This window comes from Hemicordylus capensis, chromosome 15 (assembly GCF_027244095.1).
Source record: "Hemicordylus capensis ecotype Gifberg chromosome 15, rHemCap1.1.pri, whole genome shotgun sequence".
NCBI classification, from domain to species: Eukaryota; Metazoa; Chordata; class Lepidosauria; order Squamata; family Cordylidae; genus Hemicordylus; species Hemicordylus capensis.
Genome location: NC_069671.1, coordinates 20,229,394 through 20,248,225, shown reverse-complemented (window position 1 = coordinate 20,248,225; position 18,832 = coordinate 20,229,394). Strand labels below are relative to the sequence as shown.

The following is an 18,832-nucleotide window of genomic DNA, read 5'->3' as shown; positions in this document are numbered from 1 at the left end:
TTCTAAAAAAGATTACAAAGTTTATTGAGAGTGGGGATGTATAAATTGTGGTTTGGTCCAACAGAAGACAGACCAGAATCCAATGCTGCTTATTTCAACCAAACTGCCCAGCAAGAAACTCCCAGCCACTCCTCTGTGCTTCCACTGGTTTCTAAACAGGCTTCCAGGAGAGCCAGCCCTGAAGTCCCTGGCGTCAGAAGTCAGGCGAGTGACCAGAGGGCTGGAAAGAGGGGGCTCAGCAGGAGGAGGAAACTCTGGCCCCACACCGCCCCCCCGAACATGGCTCTCCACAAGACACACTCCACCAACATCATAATAAGCAACGGCATCGTCATGGCCACCGCCAGGGAAAAGCCAGGCCTGTCAGCTCCCACGCACTCCTCAAGGCCAGGCTGGGTCTTCACCGGCAAGAGGACACGGTGGCCACGCACAGGGTGAGGCCTCGGGGTGGCTCCAGGAGAGGCCAGCCCAGGAAGCCCCCAGAACCGGGCTCTCCCTCTCAGGGCTCGGAGCCCCCTCAGCTGGCGAGCCATGGAGGGCACCTGGCAGAAGGCTTTGTACTGGGGAGGCTTCAGGTGGGAGCAAAGACGCTTGCTCAGTTTTGCCAGACAGAAGTCCGTCGAAGGTGTAGACATGGCATTGCAAGGTTTTCTTTCCGAACTGCATAACAAAGGTCTGAAGATCCAGTATCAAAGTAGAAACTTGGTTTGCATATTTGCTACGAAGGCTCTTTTCCCATGAGTGGAGGCTGGGGCAGAACACAGCAGAAAAGGGTGGTGAGTGGAGACAAGACACACACGAGGCGGAACTGAGGCGGGCAGAAGGGCTTCCAGGCCTCCCTGGCCATGCCTTCCACGCAGCTCCTTGGAGAGGCCCACGATGTCGCCTCTGAGCTGCTGCCGTCTCCCTCGGAGAAGCTTCTTCCTGCAAGAGCTTGTGTGAGAGCCCGAGGGGAGAGAGCGGGCGCAATCCTGGGCCGAGCCCGGTGCTGATGCCTTCAGTGGCCCGAGTGTGCCAGGCACCAGCGAAGAGGAGCAGGGCCCTGTCTGATGTTTCAGGCAGGGCAAGGCCTCCTCTAGGCTTTTTCTGTGGCATAGGCTTGGAGTCTGGCTCTCTGCAGCTCAGCCAAGGCCGGCCTGCCTGCCTGCCTGCCTGCCTGCCTGCCTGCCTGTGAAGTCCTCCTGGCCAGGGTGCTGCTCCTCCACACCCATGCACACATCACATCCGTGCCTCGGCAGCCCCAAGGGCCCACAGCCGTCCCTTCCACCAGGGCCAAGTGGCATGGGGCCCAGCAGTTCCCTGCTCTTGCTCCACAGCAAGGCGGCAGCCCCACACAAGCCGCTTGCCTGGGGGCCACTGCAGCCCGGGGCCACTGCAGCCCACGGCCACACCTCCCCTGGAACTCCAGAGCGAACGAAGGGAGCTGCGTGGCTCAGCAGGCATCCGGAGTGGCTGAAACCAGAGTGCGGCAGTCCGATGTTTCTGAATGAGGAGGCACGGCTTACCGCCAAGTGAAGCAACCTGCCTGGACTGAAGGGGAAACGGAAAGACCCACAGCTCCTTGTTTCCGGGGGCTGTACAAGCAGTAGTGACTCGTCCTAAGTACCCGGGGGCAAAGTAGCTGGGGTTGCTCCTCTCCCACTGCCTGCAGGCTGGCCACTCGACAGGTAGAGCCCTGCAGGCAGCATGGCTCTCTGGTGGGACGGGGGAGAGAGCAGCAACGGCTGCTGCTGCACAAAACGCCTTTCCCCACCGCCATGCGGATCTGTGGCCATCCGCCCTGGCCTCTTGCGCTGACCACCCCCGCCCGGTATGCGCGCACGCACACACCCCTCCCTCAACAATCCAGTCGCGGCATGCTTGGAGAGCAAAAGAGAGACGCAGGGAATCCCCCCTGTGGGCACTAGAGTTCCATCTCCTCCTCTGAGCCTCCAGGAGGCCCCACAGCACCATAGAGGTCCGAAGGCATCTCCACGGGTGGCGGCGGCGGCGGCGGCGGCACCGAGAACGTCTCCGTGGTCAGCGGGCAGAAGGCAGGGCGGAGGGGGCCGGGCTGGGCAGAGCCCTCTTCTGCCTGGGGCTTGTAGCTCTTCAAGGAAACGGACTTGGATGTCTCCGTGAGGAGCTCCGGGAGAGGCTTCCAGAGCACCAGCTCCATGGAGGGGCGGCTCCTGGGGAGCAGAGGGGGCAGGGCTCAAGACCTCGTGCCAGGGAGGAGATGGCCGAGCGCAGGAGGTCAGGTCCACCCCGTTCCCAGCGGGGCTGCTTCGGGACAGAGGAAGCTGCCTTCTCCTGAGCCAGGCCCTTGGTCCCCCCCAGCTCAGTATTCAGGGCAGATGTGGGCCTACAACTCCCATCATCCCTGGCTGGAGATTGTGGGAGTTGTAGTTCAGAAACAGATATGGGGGGGGGGGCCCTATGATGAGCAGGTCTGGCTGGATCTACGCTGACTGGCAGTGGCTTGCCGAGGAGGTCTGGCACCTTCTGCATGCAAGCAGGCAGATGCTCTTCCCCTGAGCTGTGGCCGCGTCCCCCCAGGGGAATATTTGACACGCAGCCTTCCACTCCAAATGCACACCAAGGTGGGCCCTGCTTAGCCAAGGAGGCCATCCAGGCTGGCCAACCACAAGGCCGGCTCTCCTCGCTGCAGAGCACGCATACCTGCCCTTCTAGGATTCCGGCCTCTCTCCCTTGCAGGTGGGGGCCTGGCCGTGTCCAGGGGCAGCCCGGGCCAGCTCCACCTCTGGGGCAGCTCAGAGCCAGGCCCGCCCGCCCGCCCCGGAGGCCCCTGGGGGCCTTGTGTCCCCCCCCCCCGCCCGTGCCCAGGGGCCCCTCCGGCCTAAACGGCTCCCGGACTCACATGGACTCAATGATCTTCTTGGTCAGGGCCTCTTCGTAGCCCCGCTTCAGCCCCGTTTTCAGCGTGTCGGACAGGACGAGGGTGGGGAGGTGGCTGCCGCTCCTCTCCACGGCCGCGTCCTCATCGTCGTCAGTTATTCTGGGAAGGAGAACTTCAGCAGGAGTCCTGCTCCCGACCGGGCCGGCTCTGTAGCACCCCCCAGCCTGGCACAGAACCAGCCGCCCGCAGCCCGCAAGAGCCCCCTTGCCCGCCCGCCCAGGCCTGGAAGTGTTTGGGCAGCCGATGCGAGGCGAAGGAAGGAAGGAAGGCCTCCGGGGTCAGCTGCCTCCTCTGGCAGGAACAGGGCGGGGAGCCTTCCAGGCCCACACAGGGCAGCCCCCCTCCAGCCACAGCGCTCGGCTCTCCCGGGCACGCCGCTGCCCCGCCCAGGCCTCCCGCTCCCGCGCACTGACCTGTCCTCGATCTCCTGGAGCGTCCGGCGGGCCGCCTCGCCCGGCTGCTCGGCCACGGCCTGCTCCATGTCCTCGCAGGGGGCCTCCAGCATGGCAGGCGTGCCCGGAAGGCAGCGCCCGCCCTGGGCAGCGCCCGCCGGGGCCAGAAGCCACTGCTCGCCTCGGTCGGCAGTCAGCGCCGCTGCCGTCGGCCGCCTCTTGCTGGCGGGGCAGCTGGAAGGCAGGCAAAGGACGCGGCTGGCACCGGGCGCCGGGCCCCCTCCCACGGGGCTCCCCAGCTGGGGTGGGCCGGAACGCCCAGCACCTCCCACTGGCCGTGGCAGCAGGGGAGGCTGGGAGTTGTAGTCCACCCCAGCGGGAGATCCCTCTCGGAGGGGACGCCGCCCCCGGCCCTGCCCCCCCCCCGCAGAGTCCAGGCAAGGAGGCTGCCCCCACCCCCACCCCACCCCAGGAGTCAGGGTTGGTCTCCTGCCCCGGGACCCACTTACTCCTCCTCCTCCTCCTCCTCCAGCTTGTGCTTCTTCCTGCCTCCGAGAAGAAGGGGGGCCCTGCGGGGAATGAGAAGGGGGCGCGTCAGCGGGCAGGGCAGCCCCCCCCCACCCCCGGCAGCCCCCCCACCCCCTCACCCACCCCTCCCTCTGCTCACCGGGCACGGGGGGCCCCCGCTTTGAGCCGGCCGCCCACGTGCATCATCATGGCCCCGCCGGGCCCCCCGGGTGGCGGCGGCAGCAGCAGCAGTTCGGGGGCCGCCGCTCCGGGGCAAGCGCCGCCCAGGGCTGCCATCAGGCCGCCTCTTCCGCGCTCGGCCCCGGGAGGACGCGTGTCACGGCATTGGCCTGACACGGGGGGGGTGCCACGTCTGAACCGGCCCCTCCAGCTGGGAGCGGGGCGGCGCTGCCCACCCTCCCGCTGCTCTTCCTCCTCCCCCCCTGCTCCTCTTCCTCTCGCGCCGCGGCGTCGACGCTTCTGCCTCCGCGCAGGCGCCCTCCTCCCAGGCTGCCCCCGGTGCACGCTGGGAGCTGTAGTCGGCCCGCCGCCAGGGGCATGCTGGGAAGGGTAGGCCGTGCTGGACTTGTCTGCCTGCTGCCGCCGCCTGGCGCTTTGGCAAGAGGTTTGGCAAAGGAAGGACCCGCTTGGCTCGCCACCCCCGCAGTGGTGCCCCCCCTTCCTCTCTCCCCCCCCCCCACCCCAGGGCACACTTTGAAGTCGCCAGAGCAGAGCAGACCAGACTCTCTTCTCCCCCTGCAACTGGGACGCCAGTGGAACCGCCCGCCACCACTTCCCAAATCGATAAACAACCAACCTACAGAACAGGAGAAATACCCGGGAAGCGGGGTGGAGGGGAGAAGACAGACACACCCCGGGGCAGCCGCTGGCTCTGAGTGAAACTAGCATCCCAGTCCAGGTCTTTGTGGGTCAACATGAAGGCCCATTAAAAGACATTTACCTCAGTGGAATTCTGCCAGGCTCCTTGTTCCCCTTCTCAGAACCACAGAAGACCCGCAGAGAGGCGGGACCCTGAGAGGGCATTCAGTCCAGCCCCCACAAGCATCGTAGGAACTGAGGGGCTGACAAATCCGCCCCCGCCGCCAGGGATCTCTAAGGCCAGCCCCGTCCGACCTCCCAGCGACAGGCTGCCATCATGGGCAGTGGATCCAGGCAGCGAGGCCCCTGCTGCCTGCCTGCCTGAGCTCGCTTGCGCTGGGCCTCTCCAGGGAGGCCTTCCTGGGCCCCGTGGGCTTCTGCCCGCCCTCCCCCAGGGCTGCTGCAGCGGGTGCCGTGGAGACCCAGCTTAGTCCTCGTGCTAAATCTGAGTCAGATGAGCGGCTGCCCAGCCTTCCTGGGGGCCCCGGCAGAGGCCCGGCTGCTGCGGCTGCGGCTGCCTCCTCCTCCTCCTCCGCATTCGCTCCGCTCTGACTCCCATGGATTGCTGGAAGCCTCTCCCGCCTGCTCTGCCAGCCTCAGGCTCCGGGCAGGCCAAGGAGGGAGGCCAGGGAGCAGATCACAAGGTAACCGTCCCGTCCCCCCCCCGCCCCACTGCCGGCCCTCCCACTGGTGGCCTCTCCCCCCGCCCCCCGTCTGTCCTGTCATGGCCAAAGGAGGGTCTAGAACTAACTGGCGACTAACAGGCATGTCTCCCTGATGGGCCACCATGGGGAGCTCCTTTGAAAGCAGCTCTTTGTGGGGAGCGGCCCCCCTCATGGGGAGGCGGCCCGGACTATAAAGCACCAGCTGGCCGCAGGGCTGCCCTGGCATCTCTGGGTCCTCCTCTTAGTGGCAGCCCAGTCGCCTCTGCCAGGGGGAGGCAGCCCCGCCGGGGGCTCGGGATGGAGCACCAGCCGCTGCTGAAGCGCACCGGACCCCCCAGCAAGGTAAGCGGCCCTCGGAGCCCTTTCCCTGTGCTTACTCTGAAGTCTCCCTGAGTTCCGGAGGACCCCCTGCAGGATGCCAAAGCAGGCCAAGTGGAGGGGCTAGCAATGCCCTGGAGGGAGCTCCCCAAAGAGGCCTCTTCCCTTGGAAGCTGCTGCCGCCATCTTCCTCTGGGCTAGTTGCGGTGGGTTTGGGCTTTAAGTAAGAGGTGGGGTCCCCCAAGGCTCCGTAGCGAGGCGAGACCTGGAGACCCTTTTGAACTTGCTCATCAACGACCTGGATCAGCCGCAATGGGCCACGTTTGCAGATGGTGCCACCCTGGTCAGCGGGGCAAGAACCCCAACGGCAAGTGGTGGAGAGCTCCGGAAGGATCTCTCCGGAATAGCGGGGTGGGCAACAAAATGGCCAGCTGAGTTCAGTGGGGCAGAGGAGGAGGGCAGGGGTGCTGGGGCTCGGCTACAGGCTGTCGGACTTGATTGCTTTTTGAAAAGGACAGTGAAGGGGGGGGGTTGTGTCTGAGGCCTAGGAAATGATGACAGGTCAGCAGTGTTCCCTTGGACAGGGATTCCCAGGTGTTGTTGACTACAACTCCCAGCATCCCCAACTGCAGTGGCCTTTGGCTTGGGATGATGGGAGTTGTAGTCAACACCTGGGAATCCCTGACAGAGGGAGCACGTGTGCAGAGTGAACGGAGTGGTGTTTTTCTCTCCCGCTCACAACATGAGAATGGGGGTCATCTAGTGAAACTGACTGGCAAGAAACTTAGGGGGGGGAGAAAGAAGTACTTCTTCACACAGAGCGTGATTAGTCTGTGGAATTCTCTGCCACGAGATGGAGTGAGGGCCGCCAGCTTGGGTAGCTTTAAAAGGGGGTTAGACAAATCCTTGGGGAGCAAGTCGGTCAATGGTTGTGGCAGTCACGGCTCTTCCTGATGAGCCAGAGAGATGCCAAAGGTTGCTCCTGCAGGCTGGCCATTGGCCAGGTGGAGCTGCAGCCAGGTAGAGCTGTAACCCTACCTGATGAATGGCCAGCCTGTAGGCAGCGTGGCTTTCGTGTGGGGCAGGAAGGGAGAGAGGAACCACCCAAGCCACCCCCTTGGGCACCCCTCGGGATCCAAAGGGGCTCTTCTGAAATGTGCAAAAGAGCGGAATGAATTAGCTGCTGACCAAGGTTGCCACATACCTGCGTGAAGGAGCTCTGCAAGCACCAAGCAAAGCTGTTCTTTTCCCAAGTAGAGGGGAAGTTGGATTCCAGAGCCGGTGCATTGCCTGGCTGGTTTCCGGTCTGTTGTGCAGGTACCTGCTGCATATGATGCTCTTGGCCTCGTCATCCGCGAGGCAGCGTCTTTCTCCAGAGGGGCGGCTGAGCCGGAGGATTCGGCTCCCTCTTTCTAGAGATCGGCGCCCGGAGCCATGGTGGGGTGGAGCGGCTTGGACCTTAGTCCAGGGCCGGGGAAATCGAGCCCTTCCAGGCAGGCTGGACTCCGTGGCGGCGGCGGCGGAGCACAGCTTGTCTGCTGCTCCCGCTGCCGTGCGTGGCGCCCGCTCTGGACCATCCCGGCCGGTGCTTTTGTGGGTTGCCATCTCTGCCCTTGGCCAAGGTGCTCGCTGCCCCTTAGCCGCCAGCCAGCCAAGAGGTCCACGACCGCCCCAACTGGCCACGCAGCAGCTCCCTGTGGTCTTGGCAATGCCCCCACTGGGTCCCCCTAGATTTTCTCGCCTCAAGGTGGGCCAGTTCGGCATTCTGGCCTCTCGGGGGGGCGGGGGGGGGACAGGTGTTCCCTCTGCCCAGGACAGAACGGGGAGTGCCAGGAAATCAGAGCAGAGCAGACGGGCAGGCGTCCCGTCCAGCGATTACTCTCCCCAACAGTCTGCCTGCACCGTCATCACAAGAAAGGGGTCACGAGACTCCGCCAACAGCCCTGGGCTTGTTATCTGCTTCAGCGGCCGGGCCTTCCGTGCGGGCCAATGCGGGCTGCTTCCCCGCTCAGGTTGGGTGCCCCCGCCACCCCTGGCGGCCTGCAGAGCCCCCTTTTCCGGACGGGAGTGGGGTTGAAGCCTGCCTAGACGTGCAGCAGCCCCAGAGCAGAGAGGCCAGGGCGGGACAGCGATCCCTCTGGCCTCTGCTCCCCCCACCCGCCACCGATCGCCCGGCACTCCGGCTCCAGCGGCTTCGTGTTCAGAAGGCTCCGGGCCGGCCGAGAATGGCCCTCCGGCCAGCGCTGAGCATCCCTTTGTGCTCAAGCCAGAACTGGCCTCCCCGGCAGCCAGCTGCGGTCACGGGCCTTGAGATTACCCGCCGGCTTCCATGATGCCAGGGGCTGCAGGGGCCCCCGAGTGGCGCCAGGCTCGCTCTGCGCCTGCCAGCGGTGGGGCAGCTCTGTGGGCCAAGCGAGGGGGCGGCACCCACCCACCCATCTACCTCTTCTTGTTTCTGAGTAACTGTCAGCCCTTGGCGGCTGTGAGTGAAGCTGCAGGAGCCTCCCCGCTCCGGCCACGCTTCAGCTAAAAGCCCCCCTCCCACCTTTCCGCCTGGGGGGGAAGCAGATGGCTTACCCGCCAAGGCTGCAGGGCCGGGGTGCAGATGGGCAGAGCGAGCGTTAAGCCAGCAGCTTTGCCCCTCGGGCCAGAGGTGCCACGTGGCTGCACCTCTGGCCCCTAGGAAGGGAAGTGTCCTGCTGCCCACTGAGAGGTGCCCCCCCCTCTCCCCCCAGCTCCCTTCGTGGACACTCTTCCTGGCCATGTGCGCTGCTGGCATCGGAGGGACCTTCCAGTATGGGTACAACGTCTCCGTTATCAACGCACCCACCGAGGTAAGGCGTCCTGGGCTGGTGGTGGTGGCCTCCATCCTGCAGGGGACAAGGGGGACCCCACTGCCTTCTGGCCACAAAGGATCATGCTCCAGAGCTTCCTCCTGACAGAGCTGGCCGGAATGCACAGCACTGCCAGGAGATGGAGCAGAAGTGTCAGCTGATCCCCCGGCAGATCAACAGGGTGGAATTCGTTTACGGTGACTTTTCACGCCTTTAAGATGATTACAGCAAAGTCACCACCCGAGGGAGGGAGGGAGGGAGTCCACCCTGCTTGTGGCCTGCCGGAGCCCATCGAGGCTCTGCTTGTACAGAGTTTGGAGGGAGGGCCGGATCATGGGGCAGGGGCCTGGGGCAGAGCTTGTGGGTCCCTAGAGGGATGGAATCCATGAGCTGCCGGATCAGAAGGGCTGCTGGCCCACGTGACTTCTGGCTCCTGGTGCAAAGTCGTGGACACCACAGCCACAGGCTTGCTTTGGGCTGCCCCCTTGATCCCTCCCCCCCCCCCACGCAGCATCCTCCTGGGGAGGCGGGGAGGCTCTTTCTGCTCAGGGCCGCCCGCTGCCCGTGCCTCTTTGCCCTTTCAGCACATCCACAAGTTCCTCAACGAGACCTGGCAGCACCGTTACCAGACCCCGCTGAGCCCCGGCATGCTGACCCTCCTCTGGTCCACCATCGCATCCATCTTTTCCCTGGGAGGCCTCTTTGGGGCACACCTTGGGGGCAGCATGGCCATCTGGCTGGGCAGGTGAGGGTGCCTCCGCCACCCTGTGCTGGGGAAACAGCTTTGCTCCTGAGGGTGCTCTTGGCATAGAAGAGGCCGTGTTGCTTTCCTGGAAACATGGAAGGAGCCACAGTCCTGTAGCTAAATTGTGTTGACAAATGGTTCCCTGCCTCCCTCTCCAAGGCCATCAGAGCAGCATATGTGCCTCAACCCAGTCAACCTCACCATAATCTTGTAAAGTAGCCTTAGGAGGGGCAGTGGTGGCACCAGAGAAAAGTTGGCGGGGGGTGGCAAAGATGGGGCAAAATGCATGTATGGGTGGGTGAGCTGAGTCCCCCCAGCTTGGTCCAGAGGTCCAAAGCAGGCAGTCCCATTGCAGAAAGTTCTCTCTCTCTCTCTCTCGTGGTTCAATCCTGCTCCCCTCTTCCTTATAGGAAAGGAACTCTCTTGATGAACAACTTCATTGCCATCCTGGCTGCCATCCTGATGGGAGTCAGCCTCCCAGCCGGACTCTTTGAACTGTTAATCGTCGGTAGATTTTTGATAGGCGTCAACACTGGTAAACAAACCATGCTCTGTCTCTGTGTGTGTGTGTGAGTAAATCGCACACCGGGCTACACCAGAAGTTGCTCACGTTTGAGCTGAATCCGCCCCGATCTTTCTGGCTTGGTTGCCGCTGAATCTACCCAGGGACAACGGAGCCTGTCAGGTGTAAGGAGGCGGCCCATGGTGGCCACCGACCGCCACCGTCTTGGGCCTGCTGGAGTGTGGAAGGCCCCTGTGGGTGGGCCGTCTGTGACCGGCTGCAGCCCCTCCCGGCCTCCTCCTCAGCTGTGGCAGAGGCCTCCCTGGGACAGGCTCCTTTGGGGAGGTAGGGGTCCTCTTCCCGTTGTTCGGAGGGGGAATTGCCATGTCCCCCACTGCAGGGCGAGTGAGGTGTGTGGAAGGCCAGGCACGTTTCCAGGGGGGTCCTGGCCTCCGCTCTGAAGCAGGGCTTGTGGGAGCAGAATCGCCCCGTGGCCAACGTGTGGTTGGCCCAAGGAGGAGGAAGAGGAGGAGAGTGGTGGTGGTGGTGCTGCTGACGGGGCCCCCCTCTTCCCTTGCCAGGCCTGGGCCTGTGTGTGCAGCCTCTCTACATGGGGGAAGCGGCCCCAAAGCACCTGCGAGGCGCCATGGTCATGGGCAGCTCCATCTTCCTGACGGGGGGCATCCTGACCGGACAGGTGGTCGGCCTCAGGTGAGTGGCCCCCTCGCTGCCAGGGCCTGGGCTGCGGGGGCCCCTGGGAGCTGGCCGCTGGCTCCAGCCCCCACGTGGCCCAGCCCAGCTTGCCTTCCGCTCTGCTTGCAGGGAGCTGCTGGGTGGAGACGCCTACTGGCCCTTCCTGCTTTCGAGCAGCTGCTTCCCGGCCCTGGTGCAGCTCCTGACCCTCCCCTGGTTCCCAGAGAGCCCTCGCTACCTCCTGATCGACAGAGGGGACGAGAGGAGATGTCTCCAAGGTGAGCCCGTCGGGGACACCGACCGACCGGCAGCTGCCTCCTGCTGAGTCCGGCCCTGGTCCAGCCAGCTCGGCATTGCCCGCACTGGCAGGCAGCAGCTCTCCCCGGCTCTGGGCAGGGGTCTCTCCCCGCCGCCAGGGATGGAACCCGGGACCTCCGGCCTCCACAGCAGCAGAGGCTCCATCCCCAGCATGGCCTTCTTCCTCACCCTTGAGGCTCAGCATCGCTGGCAGGGAGAGGAGCGGCGTGCTGGGGGTGGGCAGGGCGCCCCCCAGAAGGACCGGAAGCCTGTGCCTCGCAGAGGGAGGGGGAGCTGCGGCAGCGAGGGCAGCCCCCCCCCCAGGCCTCCCTGAGCCTCCTCGCCTGTCCCCCGCCAGCCCTGAAGCGCTTCCACGGCCCTCTGCACTCTCGGGCGGAGATGGAGGACATCCAGCGGGAGCGCTCCGCCCTCAGCGGGGAGAAGCCCAAGAAGCCCTGGGAGCTCTTCACGGACCGCAGCCTCCGCTGGCAGCTGCTCGCCATCGTTGCCCTGACCATGGGCCAGCAGCTCAGCGGCATCAACGCGGTGAGCCCAGCCCCCCTGCCCCCCTGCACCGCCGGACTCCTGAGCGGGCTGGCCAGAACGGCCGGTCCGCGGGGGCTTCCTGAGCCGGCGGGGGGGCCAGCCCACTGCAAAACGGGTCCAGTGGGACGGGGTCCAAGGCAGTGCAGCCGTGGGAGGGGGATGGCCACACCTGCCCCCCCCAAGCAAGCCAGAGGGCGCCCCGCCAGCATGCCCGCATCCACACTCCCCCCACTTGCAGCCCCCTCCTTAGATTGGGAGGTGGGATGATTCTCCCAGGCCCAGATCCCTGCACCGGGCAACGGTTCACAGCCGCGGCCTCCGGTTTCTTCTCTGGACCGGCCGGAGCCCCTCTCCTAGTGCAAACGGCCCCAGACGGGAGGGGCGGATCTGCCAAGCCACGGTCCCGAGTCACCGCTGCTGTGCTCTCGCTTCCTTCTCCTAGATTTACTTCTATGCAAGTTACGTGTTTGAGGAAGCCGGGATCCCTCATGACAAGATCCCCTATGTGACTCTGGGCACGGGCGCTTGCGAGTGCCTCACCGCTCTCACCTGCGTAAGTGCCGAGTTCCGATCCAGCTGCCTGCCAGTCTGCATGCTGCTGGCCCCAGGAGCCCTCTCTGAGGGGCCTCCTCTCCCCTCCCTGCAGGGCCTGCTGATCGAGTCCATGGGGAGGAGGGCCTTAATCCTGGGAGGCTACTGCCTGATGACCCTTTGGTGCGTCGTGCTGACCTTCTCCCTGACATACCAGGTAGGAAGGTGGTGCTCAGGCTGGTAGCCAGGAGGGTCGGGGGTGTCGCCCAGTGCCTGTGTCTACTGCACACACACACACCCCAAGAACAGCCCTGCTGGATCAGGCCCTTCTAGTCCAGCCTCCTGTTTCCCACAGTGGCCCACCAGATGCCTTTGGGAAGCCCACATGTGGATGAAGGCATCACCCCCTCTCCTGCTGTGGCTCCCCTGCATCTGGGATGTAGAGGCCTCATCCTGCCTCTGAACATGGAGGTGGCCTCAAGCCACCAGGACTAGTAGCCGTTGATGGACCTTGCCTCCAAGAATTGGTCCAAGTCCTATTTTGTTGCCCCTCACCCAGCTGGGAGAAATCCTTTTGGAGCTCCTCCCAATTGGTTATGGATTTCACTGCTTTAAATAAATAGTTTAGTGTCATCTGCAAATCCGGCCACTTCACTGCTTACCCCGACTTCTGGATCATTTGGTGAAGCAGTTCAAGAGCACTGGTGGCAGGACCGATCCCTGGAGGGGGGGGACCCCACTTCTTACTTCCCTCCATTTTGAAAACAGTCGATTGATTCCTCCCCTGTTTCCTGTCCTTCGACCATATGTTGAAGAACACCTGCTCTTAACCTATCTGGATCAGGCCCAAGGCCCATCTAGTCCGGCAGCCTATTTCACACCGTGGCCCAATCACACAGTTACCAGCCCACACATGAGCCTGTCCCCCCATCCCATGACCTTGGTGGGGAACTTTGTCAAAAGCTTTTTGGAAGTCCGGTTATACTCTGTCAGTTACTGGATCGCCCTTGCTGACATTCTCAGAAGAACCCCCAAAGGTTAGTGAGGCGAGACTTGCTCTTGCGGAAGCCAGGCTGGCTTCTTCTTCCCCCCACGAGTGCTCTCTCTTTCCAGATGTATGCATGGACGCCCTACCTCAGCATGGCCACCATCTTTGCCTTCATCTTGAGCTTCGGGCTCGGACCAGGTACCCCTCCTCCTACAAAGAACCGCCACCCACTGCTCTGGGTGCTGGGTGACCGGTTTCGAGTGGGGTCTCTTCGGGGCTTTTGATGGAAGGATCCTGGGCAGAGTTTGCAGTGCCAGCTCCGATGCGTGGTTGGCCTGCCCCCAGGACCCTGCTTGTGTCTCGGGGCACCTGGGGGTGGCTTTCCCAGGTCGGCCCCCAGCCAGACCCAGGCGCCTGCTGAGCTCAAGAGACGGGGGGCCCTTCCAACTTCCTCCTGGGCAGGACTCCTCGGTCCTGAAGCCAGTTCCCACTGCAGTCCAGACAGTAACACCCCCCTCCCCCGCCAGACCATACAGACCAGCTACTGACCACTTCCAGGAATGCGGCCCTTTTTCTTTCCGCTTCTCAAAACACCCCACATACAGATCCCCCCCCACCCCGAGCTGTTGTGCTGTGGCGAGCCAGAGCGGTGTTGCGGTTAAGAGCGCTGGATGGTCTAGGGCCGGGGAGACCCATATCCAGATCCCTGCTGGGCCATGAAGCCAGTTGGGTTGCTGGGAGGAGAACCCGTCTCCCCCCCCGCCACCACCACTGGGCTGCTGCTTCCTCTTGGAGGGAGGAGGGCAGGGCAGGGCAACAGGCCAGCCCAGCCCCAAGGTTCTCCCTTTTGGAAACTGCCCCCCAGGTGGAGTGACCAACACGTTGACCACAGAGCTATTCATGCAGTCTTCGCGGCCGGCTGCGTACATGATCGCAGGCACAGTGAGCTGGCTGAGTTTCTTCACCATCGGAATGCTCTTCCCCTTCATCGTGGTACGTAGGTGGTGGCGGCGGCAGCAGCAGCAGCAGCCCCGGGCTCGCTCTGATCCAGTTCCTTCCAGCCGTGAGCCGCTTCCCCGTCACTGGCATGCTCTCCAGAGGGACATAGGGAGCTGCCCGATACCCTTGGTCCAGCTAGCTCAGGATCGCCTATACCAGGGCTTCCCCACCTGGGGTACTCCCGATGTTCCTGAACTACAACTCCCATCATCCCCAGCCACAATAAAGTGTAGCTGGGGATGATGGGAGTTGTGGTCCAGCAGCATGGGAAGTACCCCCGTGTGGGGAGCCCTGCACTGCACTGGCTGGCAGCAGCAGCTCTCCCAGAGAGAGTGTCTCCCCTCCCTACTGGGAGATGCCGCCAGGGAGCGAACTGGGGACCTTCTGCACGAGAAGCAGAGGCCCCATCCTGCAAGGAAGCCTCGCCCAGCACCTTCTCTTTTCAGCCCATTAGCCACACTTGCCAGCTGCAGAGTACAATGTCCTGAGAGGTCTCTGGCTGGAAGGAGCATCCCAGCCGGCCGAGGGCATTGGGAGACGGGTGGGCGTCAGACTCCCCCTTGACAAGGAGGCTCGCCCCGTAATGTGGGCAGAGGCAGACCTGCCCGGTGGGTCAGAAGAGGGCTTGCTGTGGGGAAGGCAAGTCAATCCCATTCCCGCTCTAGTCGTTTTTGACGCTGCCTTCATTTCCCGTCAAGAAATCTGACCTAATGAAAGCAAGCAGCTGCCCCTAAGAAAGTGCCCGTGGATCCTGCTTTCTGAGCTGGTAATGGCCTTGCGTCTCTCTCACACTCCTCCTCAAGAGCAAGGCACAACTCATTGTGACACTCAGTGTCTAGCAAGAGAGAGACTCCAGTTGACCAGTCGGGATGAATTGTGCCAGGGACCAGAAGGCGGCCAGTGAACAGGTCCAGGAGTCGTGTTGGGGGCGGGAAGGGCACCCGTTTTGGCCGCACAGGGCTCAATCCGCGCGGCAGAACAAATAAAGATGAGCCTCAGCTGCCCTTTGCAAAGCTCCTTGTGCTCTGAAGGAGATGTGCTTCTCTCATGCTTGTCTTCCCTTTCTCGTTGCCTCCAGAAAGGCCTGAAGCAGTACTGCTTTGTTGTGTTTTTGGTGGAATGCAGCCTGGTTGCCACTTTCATCTTCTTTGTTATTCCCGAGACAAAAAACAAGACCTTTCTGGAAATTAAGAGGGAATTTCAGAAGCTCAACTTTGGCAGAAGCAGCAAGGAGCAAGACGGAGAGCCGGGTGAGAGGTGCCATCTTAGCCACGAGTTCTAGCCGGGCCTCCCGGCCGTGGGGCTTGCCCAGAGAATGGCCCCACCCACAGAGGCTGGTTGCGGCCAAGAGCAAGGTCCTCCTCGGAGTCTTAGGGACAGGGGCCAGTGACGCCGCTTGCTTGCCAGCCGTGGTCTTGTCTACTTTGTTTCCTGAAGTGCACCTTGTATGCTGCCCAAGGGCTCCAATCAATAAAACCAGTTGATTCTCAAGCCGTCCCCCCCCTCCTTGGGCAGAGACAACAGCCACTGCTGAGCCCCACACCAGAGATGTCTCACCAGGCACGGTGTGGGGAGCCCGTCATGAACATGCAGCCCAGCTGGGCGCGTTCCAGATTACACGCCACAACAGGGTCCCCACGTGTCTGTTAAGTGGGCTTCCGTCCTGCCTGCGTTCTGATCTCACAGCCCCTGCCGTCAGCAAGGCGCCATTCGCGTTTCTGATGCCTTCTACTGGATTTCATCCTTGCGTCTTAGTCCTACAACATTGCATGTGTGTCGCAAAAAACCCAGCTGTCTTTCCCCCTTGTAGGAGGTTCACACGAGCTGTTTATGTTTTCAAAGCGATCCTGCCAAGCCGAAGCATGTCACTGCTGAACAGCTGGTCATCTGGGAAGCGCCCTGCAGACATTGCAAAGGAAAGGGTGCCACCCGGCAGGCAAGGCCAGGCATCAAAGGCAATGCCTAGAATGACCTCACTGGCATCATGTGTGGCCTGGGACACTGAGAACGCCTGGGCGAAGCGGCGGGGGGAGTTTGGGCTGAAAGCATTACCAATGGTAGGGGAGGGGGAAAGACCCTCCACTCCCTCTTCTCCCCAAGTCTGAGACCGATACAGCCACACTGGAAGTTTTATCCATTTCAGCATAACCCAGAAATATGAAATGGGCAGGGCAGAGGGCTTGTAGGTGAAAGGGAAGGTGCATTCGACCCCAGGCCCTGTGCTTCTTGGTAACTAGGTAAAGCGCTGGCTCCAAGGCCACAGCCCCAGGGCCAAGTCAGAATCTGGCTCCATCCGTCCATGCCAGGAAACCCAGGGCATGCCCGGGCGATGGAAGCGGGACGCTGGCTGGCAGCCACTGCTTGCTATGGGGCAGCTGTATGAAGCTCTAGCAGTCGCCGGTTTTAAGATGGAATGAGGCCAGGGCTCCCTGCAGAGGGGCTAGACGGAGCCTCTGGGGGCAGGGGGGCAGGCCTCCTGCCTTGCTGGTGGGCTTCCCATTGCCTGAGGACTCTGGACCAGGGGCTATGCGGACCCACCTGGGGCTTCATTGCCAGTGAACGTTCAAAACTAGCCGTGCCGGACAGAGAAGCCCGGCTCTGCCACCAGGCTCCACAGTTTGGTCAGCCCAGCCCAGCCTAGTCCTGGCACAGGGACCCCCCCCCCTTCTAACCTTTTCCCTTTTGAAAATAAAAACGGCTAGGGTTAGGGTGGCTCCAGCTTTATTCTGACTGCTACCCGGCCCGGCCCGAGGGCTCCAGCCACACGAGGCATGCCCCACAGATGCCGCCCACCCAGGCCTCCGCCTGGCAGAGCTCCCCCCCAGCAGTGCAGGCATTCACGGGCGTCTCCACCCTCCCGTCCGGATGGGAGCAGCGAGGCCTTTCAGGGGCTGGAAGCGGTCTGCGTGCTTCTGCCTCCCACCGACGCCAGGCCCAGCCAAGGGGCAGGGAAACCGGAGGGAGCCCAACGGCTTCGCTGCTGCTAGTTCCTCGGGGTAAACTTAGTGCTGCAAATTGCTGGAGGTCAGGAAGGGATCTTCTTCTCCTTCACCTTTTCTTCTAGGTTGGCAAAATATTTCATTTTGGCTAGAAGTTTTTTGGCTTCCTGAAGATCACCTGCAATTAAACAACAAAGTGCGTGGATGAAGTGGAAGATGCATCTCCGCACACTGGATAATGGCTGCAGGGTGAAGCAGAACAGCCTCCCAGCTGTCCGGGAACCCCAACGGTGTCAAATGCCAAGAGATCAAAGGCTGCAGCTGGGCTGCTCTGGCTGTACGCCCCACGGCAGACTCCCAGAAGACGAGAAATCCCAGCAGGGCTGCCAGCTGGGTGCAGGTCTTTGCAGAATGAAGCCTTGGCAAGGCTGGCGAGTGGGCTGCAGTCGGATTCTGACGCGCCAGGGCTTTCTGGGCTTATCAGGCTGGGCTTGCAATCCCGAAGGGCTCCTGACTCGCCCTCAGCCCCGAAAGCCATGCAAGCGCAGTGCGGCAGAGCGTGGAGCACCTGGCAAAGACCCCGCCAGTGAGGAGAGCTTTGGGGGCAACGCAGAGTGCTTGGAGCCCAGCACTGCCCCTCCACGCCTGCTGTGCTCCAAGAGGAAGGGAAAGGCCTACCTCGGTCAAAGGCTCTGCTCACGCTCTCAGTCAGCTCCCCCTGTTTAGCTGGAAGGGAAAGAGCCAGAAGTGGGTTTCACGAGAAACGGGGGGGGGGGGGGGCGGCAAAAGATTGCATGGACTATTTGGTGAGGGTGGGATGTGGGGGCCTCTGAAAGGAAAGCGGCTTGGTGTCATGTGCTCAGAAGGCTCAGGCTGCAGCGGAGCTTTCAAGCCTTGGGGCCCTGGCGGCTGCCTTGCACGACGACAGCCCAGCGGCCCATGGACCGGCAGCGGTTTCTGGCGGGAGCACCTCGGCAGCCGGCTCTGTTCTCCTACCTGCAATGAAGCTTTCCATCTCGTCTGTTTTAGCGCCACTATCTGCGTCCAGGAGCTTCTCGTTCATTTCCATGACTTCTGCCAGGAACTCAGGCTCCGCCTCGCTGTCCGTCCCCTTCTCCAGCTCTATGCCGCTCAACTCCAGCTGGCCAAGCAGAAGGCGACAAGTGTGGGGGCTCTTTGGAGGGCAGGGGTCTGGCCCAGGCAGGAGGACTGACTCCTGCAAGGGGCTCTCTCCGGGGCTGCCCTGGAAGCTTGGCAGCTGCCATGGGGCCCAAAGGCACCTGTCAGCTCCCCAGCAGGGTGGGCCGAGTTAGAGTGGCCGAGATGCAGGCCCTGGCTGGCTCCTGGGCTCTGGGCTCAATGGCAAAGGCTGCTTCTTCCCTAAGCTTCCTACAGTGCACCAAGACCTGCAGGCAGGCAGGAGGAAAGGCCTCCCTCCTGAGCAGCCTGTCTCGTCTCCCAAGATCAGCTGAGATGAAAAAGCTGGAAAGGAGAAGAGAGGGAGAGGCTCCGGTCTGGCCCCCTTGAGCCTGGGGAGCAGAAGGCGGGGGGGGGTCCCTGTCCCAGACGATGATGCCAGGCAGCACAGCCCAACAGGTGAGGCCCCCTTACCAGGTAGAGGCCCCGGCGGAGGGGGCTCAGCAGCGTCCGGTAGGCTTCGTTGACCAGGGCGGAGTGCTGCTCCGAGAAGTCCTGCTCCACCTGCGCGGGGAGACACGCCGCACACGCACGCAGAGTGTCAGCCCTGCCCCCTCCCATTTCCCACCTCCCAGCAGCTGCCCTGGGCCCAGAGATGGCCCCCACTGACCTGGGGCCGCTGCCTGAAGAAGTCGGGGTGCAGCAAGCGCTGCAAGCTCCGGAAGCGATGCTGCAGCTGGGCTGTGTCCACACGGAAGCTCCGCTCGCTGGAAGGGGCAGAGAGAGAGAGAGAAGGGAGAAGCCTGTTCAGACGTTACGGGGTGTGTGCCCAGAGGCGCCTGGACACAGCCCACAGGTGCTTCTGCCTGAAGGGCCGCCTGACTCGTGGGAGCATGCTGACTGCACACAACACGTGGAGACGGGGGGAGGAGGAGGAAAGCGCACTGCAGGGTGCAGACAG

At 62.8% G+C, this 18,832-nt stretch overlaps 3 protein-coding genes across 9 annotated transcripts; 1 reads left to right on the top strand and 2 right to left on the bottom strand.

Moving 5' to 3' along the window:
- CCDC117 (coiled-coil domain containing 117) lies at nucleotides 1-5,231 on the bottom strand. 2 transcript variants are annotated; one of them, XM_053280207.1, is made up of 5 exons: nucleotides 4,760-5,231; nucleotides 3,801-3,860; nucleotides 3,313-3,525; nucleotides 2,861-2,998; nucleotides 1-2,171 (listed from the first exon to the last, which is right to left on the bottom strand). In XM_053280207.1, the coding sequence occupies exons 1-5, from the start codon at nucleotides 4,840-4,842 to the stop codon at nucleotides 1,904-1,906; spliced, it is 762 nt and encodes a 253-aa protein (XP_053136182.1). In that variant the 5' UTR covers nucleotides 4,843-5,231; the 3' UTR covers nucleotides 1-1,903. The 2 variants fall into 2 exon arrangements, with proteins under 2 accessions (XP_053136182.1, XP_053136181.1); XM_053280206.1 differs by lacking the exon at nucleotides 4,760-5,231 and adding an exon at nucleotides 3,959-4,273.
- Nucleotides 4,312-15,286, top strand: LOC128338155 (solute carrier family 2, facilitated glucose transporter member 11-like). Of its 6 annotated transcripts, XM_053280202.1 has the most exons (13): nucleotides 4,312-5,321; nucleotides 5,588-5,684; nucleotides 8,396-8,494; nucleotides 9,079-9,239; nucleotides 9,650-9,774; nucleotides 10,323-10,452; nucleotides 10,564-10,712; nucleotides 11,090-11,277; nucleotides 11,720-11,830; nucleotides 11,924-12,025; nucleotides 12,922-12,994; nucleotides 13,662-13,789; nucleotides 14,874-15,286. In XM_053280202.1, exons 2-13 carry the CDS (start codon nucleotides 5,640-5,642, stop codon nucleotides 15,075-15,077), a joined length of 1,515 nt encoding a protein of 504 aa, XP_053136177.1. In that variant the 5' UTR covers nucleotides 4,312-5,321; nucleotides 5,588-5,639; the 3' UTR covers nucleotides 15,078-15,286. The 6 variants fall into 6 exon arrangements, with proteins under 6 accessions (XP_053136177.1, XP_053136175.1, XP_053136178.1 ...); XM_053280200.1 differs by lacking the exon at nucleotides 5,588-5,684; XM_053280201.1 differs by lacking the exon at nucleotides 4,312-5,321 and having other exon boundaries at nucleotides 5,354-5,684.
- A 1,534-nt stretch (nucleotides 15,287-16,820) lies between these two features.
- HSCB (HscB mitochondrial iron-sulfur cluster cochaperone) lies at nucleotides 16,821-18,766 on the bottom strand. Its single transcript, XM_053279904.1, has 6 exons — nucleotides 18,726-18,766; nucleotides 18,542-18,638; nucleotides 18,346-18,435; nucleotides 17,731-17,875; nucleotides 17,413-17,460; nucleotides 16,821-16,912 (listed from the first exon to the last, which is right to left on the bottom strand). Exons 1-6 carry the CDS (start codon nucleotides 18,764-18,766, stop codon nucleotides 16,821-16,823), a joined length of 513 nt encoding a protein of 170 aa, XP_053135879.1.
- Nucleotides 18,767-18,832: the final 66 nt, after the last annotated feature.

Bases quoted from the DNA above. Each gene is read 5' to 3' on its own strand.
- CCDC117 (XM_053280206.1), bottom strand. From the start codon at position 4,095: ATGGCAGCCCTGGGCGGCGCTTGCCCCGGAGCGGCGGCCCCCGAACTG. The intron at 3,861-3,958 runs GTGAGCAGAGGG...CATTCCCCGCAG, and splicing joins GCGGGGGCCCCCCGTGCCCG to GGCCCCCCTTCTTCTCGGAG. The intron at 2,999-3,312 runs GTCAGTGCGCGG...TCTCCTTCCCAG, and splicing joins CTCCAGGAGATCGAGGACAG to AATAACTGACGACGATGAGG.
- LOC128338155 (XM_053280200.1), top strand. From the start codon at position 5,235: ATGGATTGCTGGAAGCCTCTCCCGCCTGCTCTGCCAGCCTCAGGCTCC. The intron at 9,775-10,322 runs GTAAACAAACCA...TTCCCTTGCCAG, and splicing joins TTTGATAGGCGTCAACACTG to GCCTGGGCCTGTGTGTGCAG. The intron at 11,831-11,923 runs GTAAGTGCCGAG...CCCTCCCTGCAG, and splicing joins GCCTCACCGCTCTCACCTGC to GGCCTGCTGATCGAGTCCAT.
- HSCB (XM_053279904.1), bottom strand. From the start codon at position 18,766: ATGCTCCCACGAGTCAGGCGGCCCTTCAGGCAGAAGCACCT. The intron at 18,639-18,725 runs GTGGGCTGTGTC...TGCCCCTTCCAG, and splicing joins CCCTTCAGGCAGAAGCACCT to CGAGCGGAGCTTCCGTGTGG. The intron at 16,913-17,412 runs GTAGGCCTTTCC...GTTTAATTGCAG, and splicing joins GAGCAGAGCCTTTGACCGAG to GTGATCTTCAGGAAGCCAAA.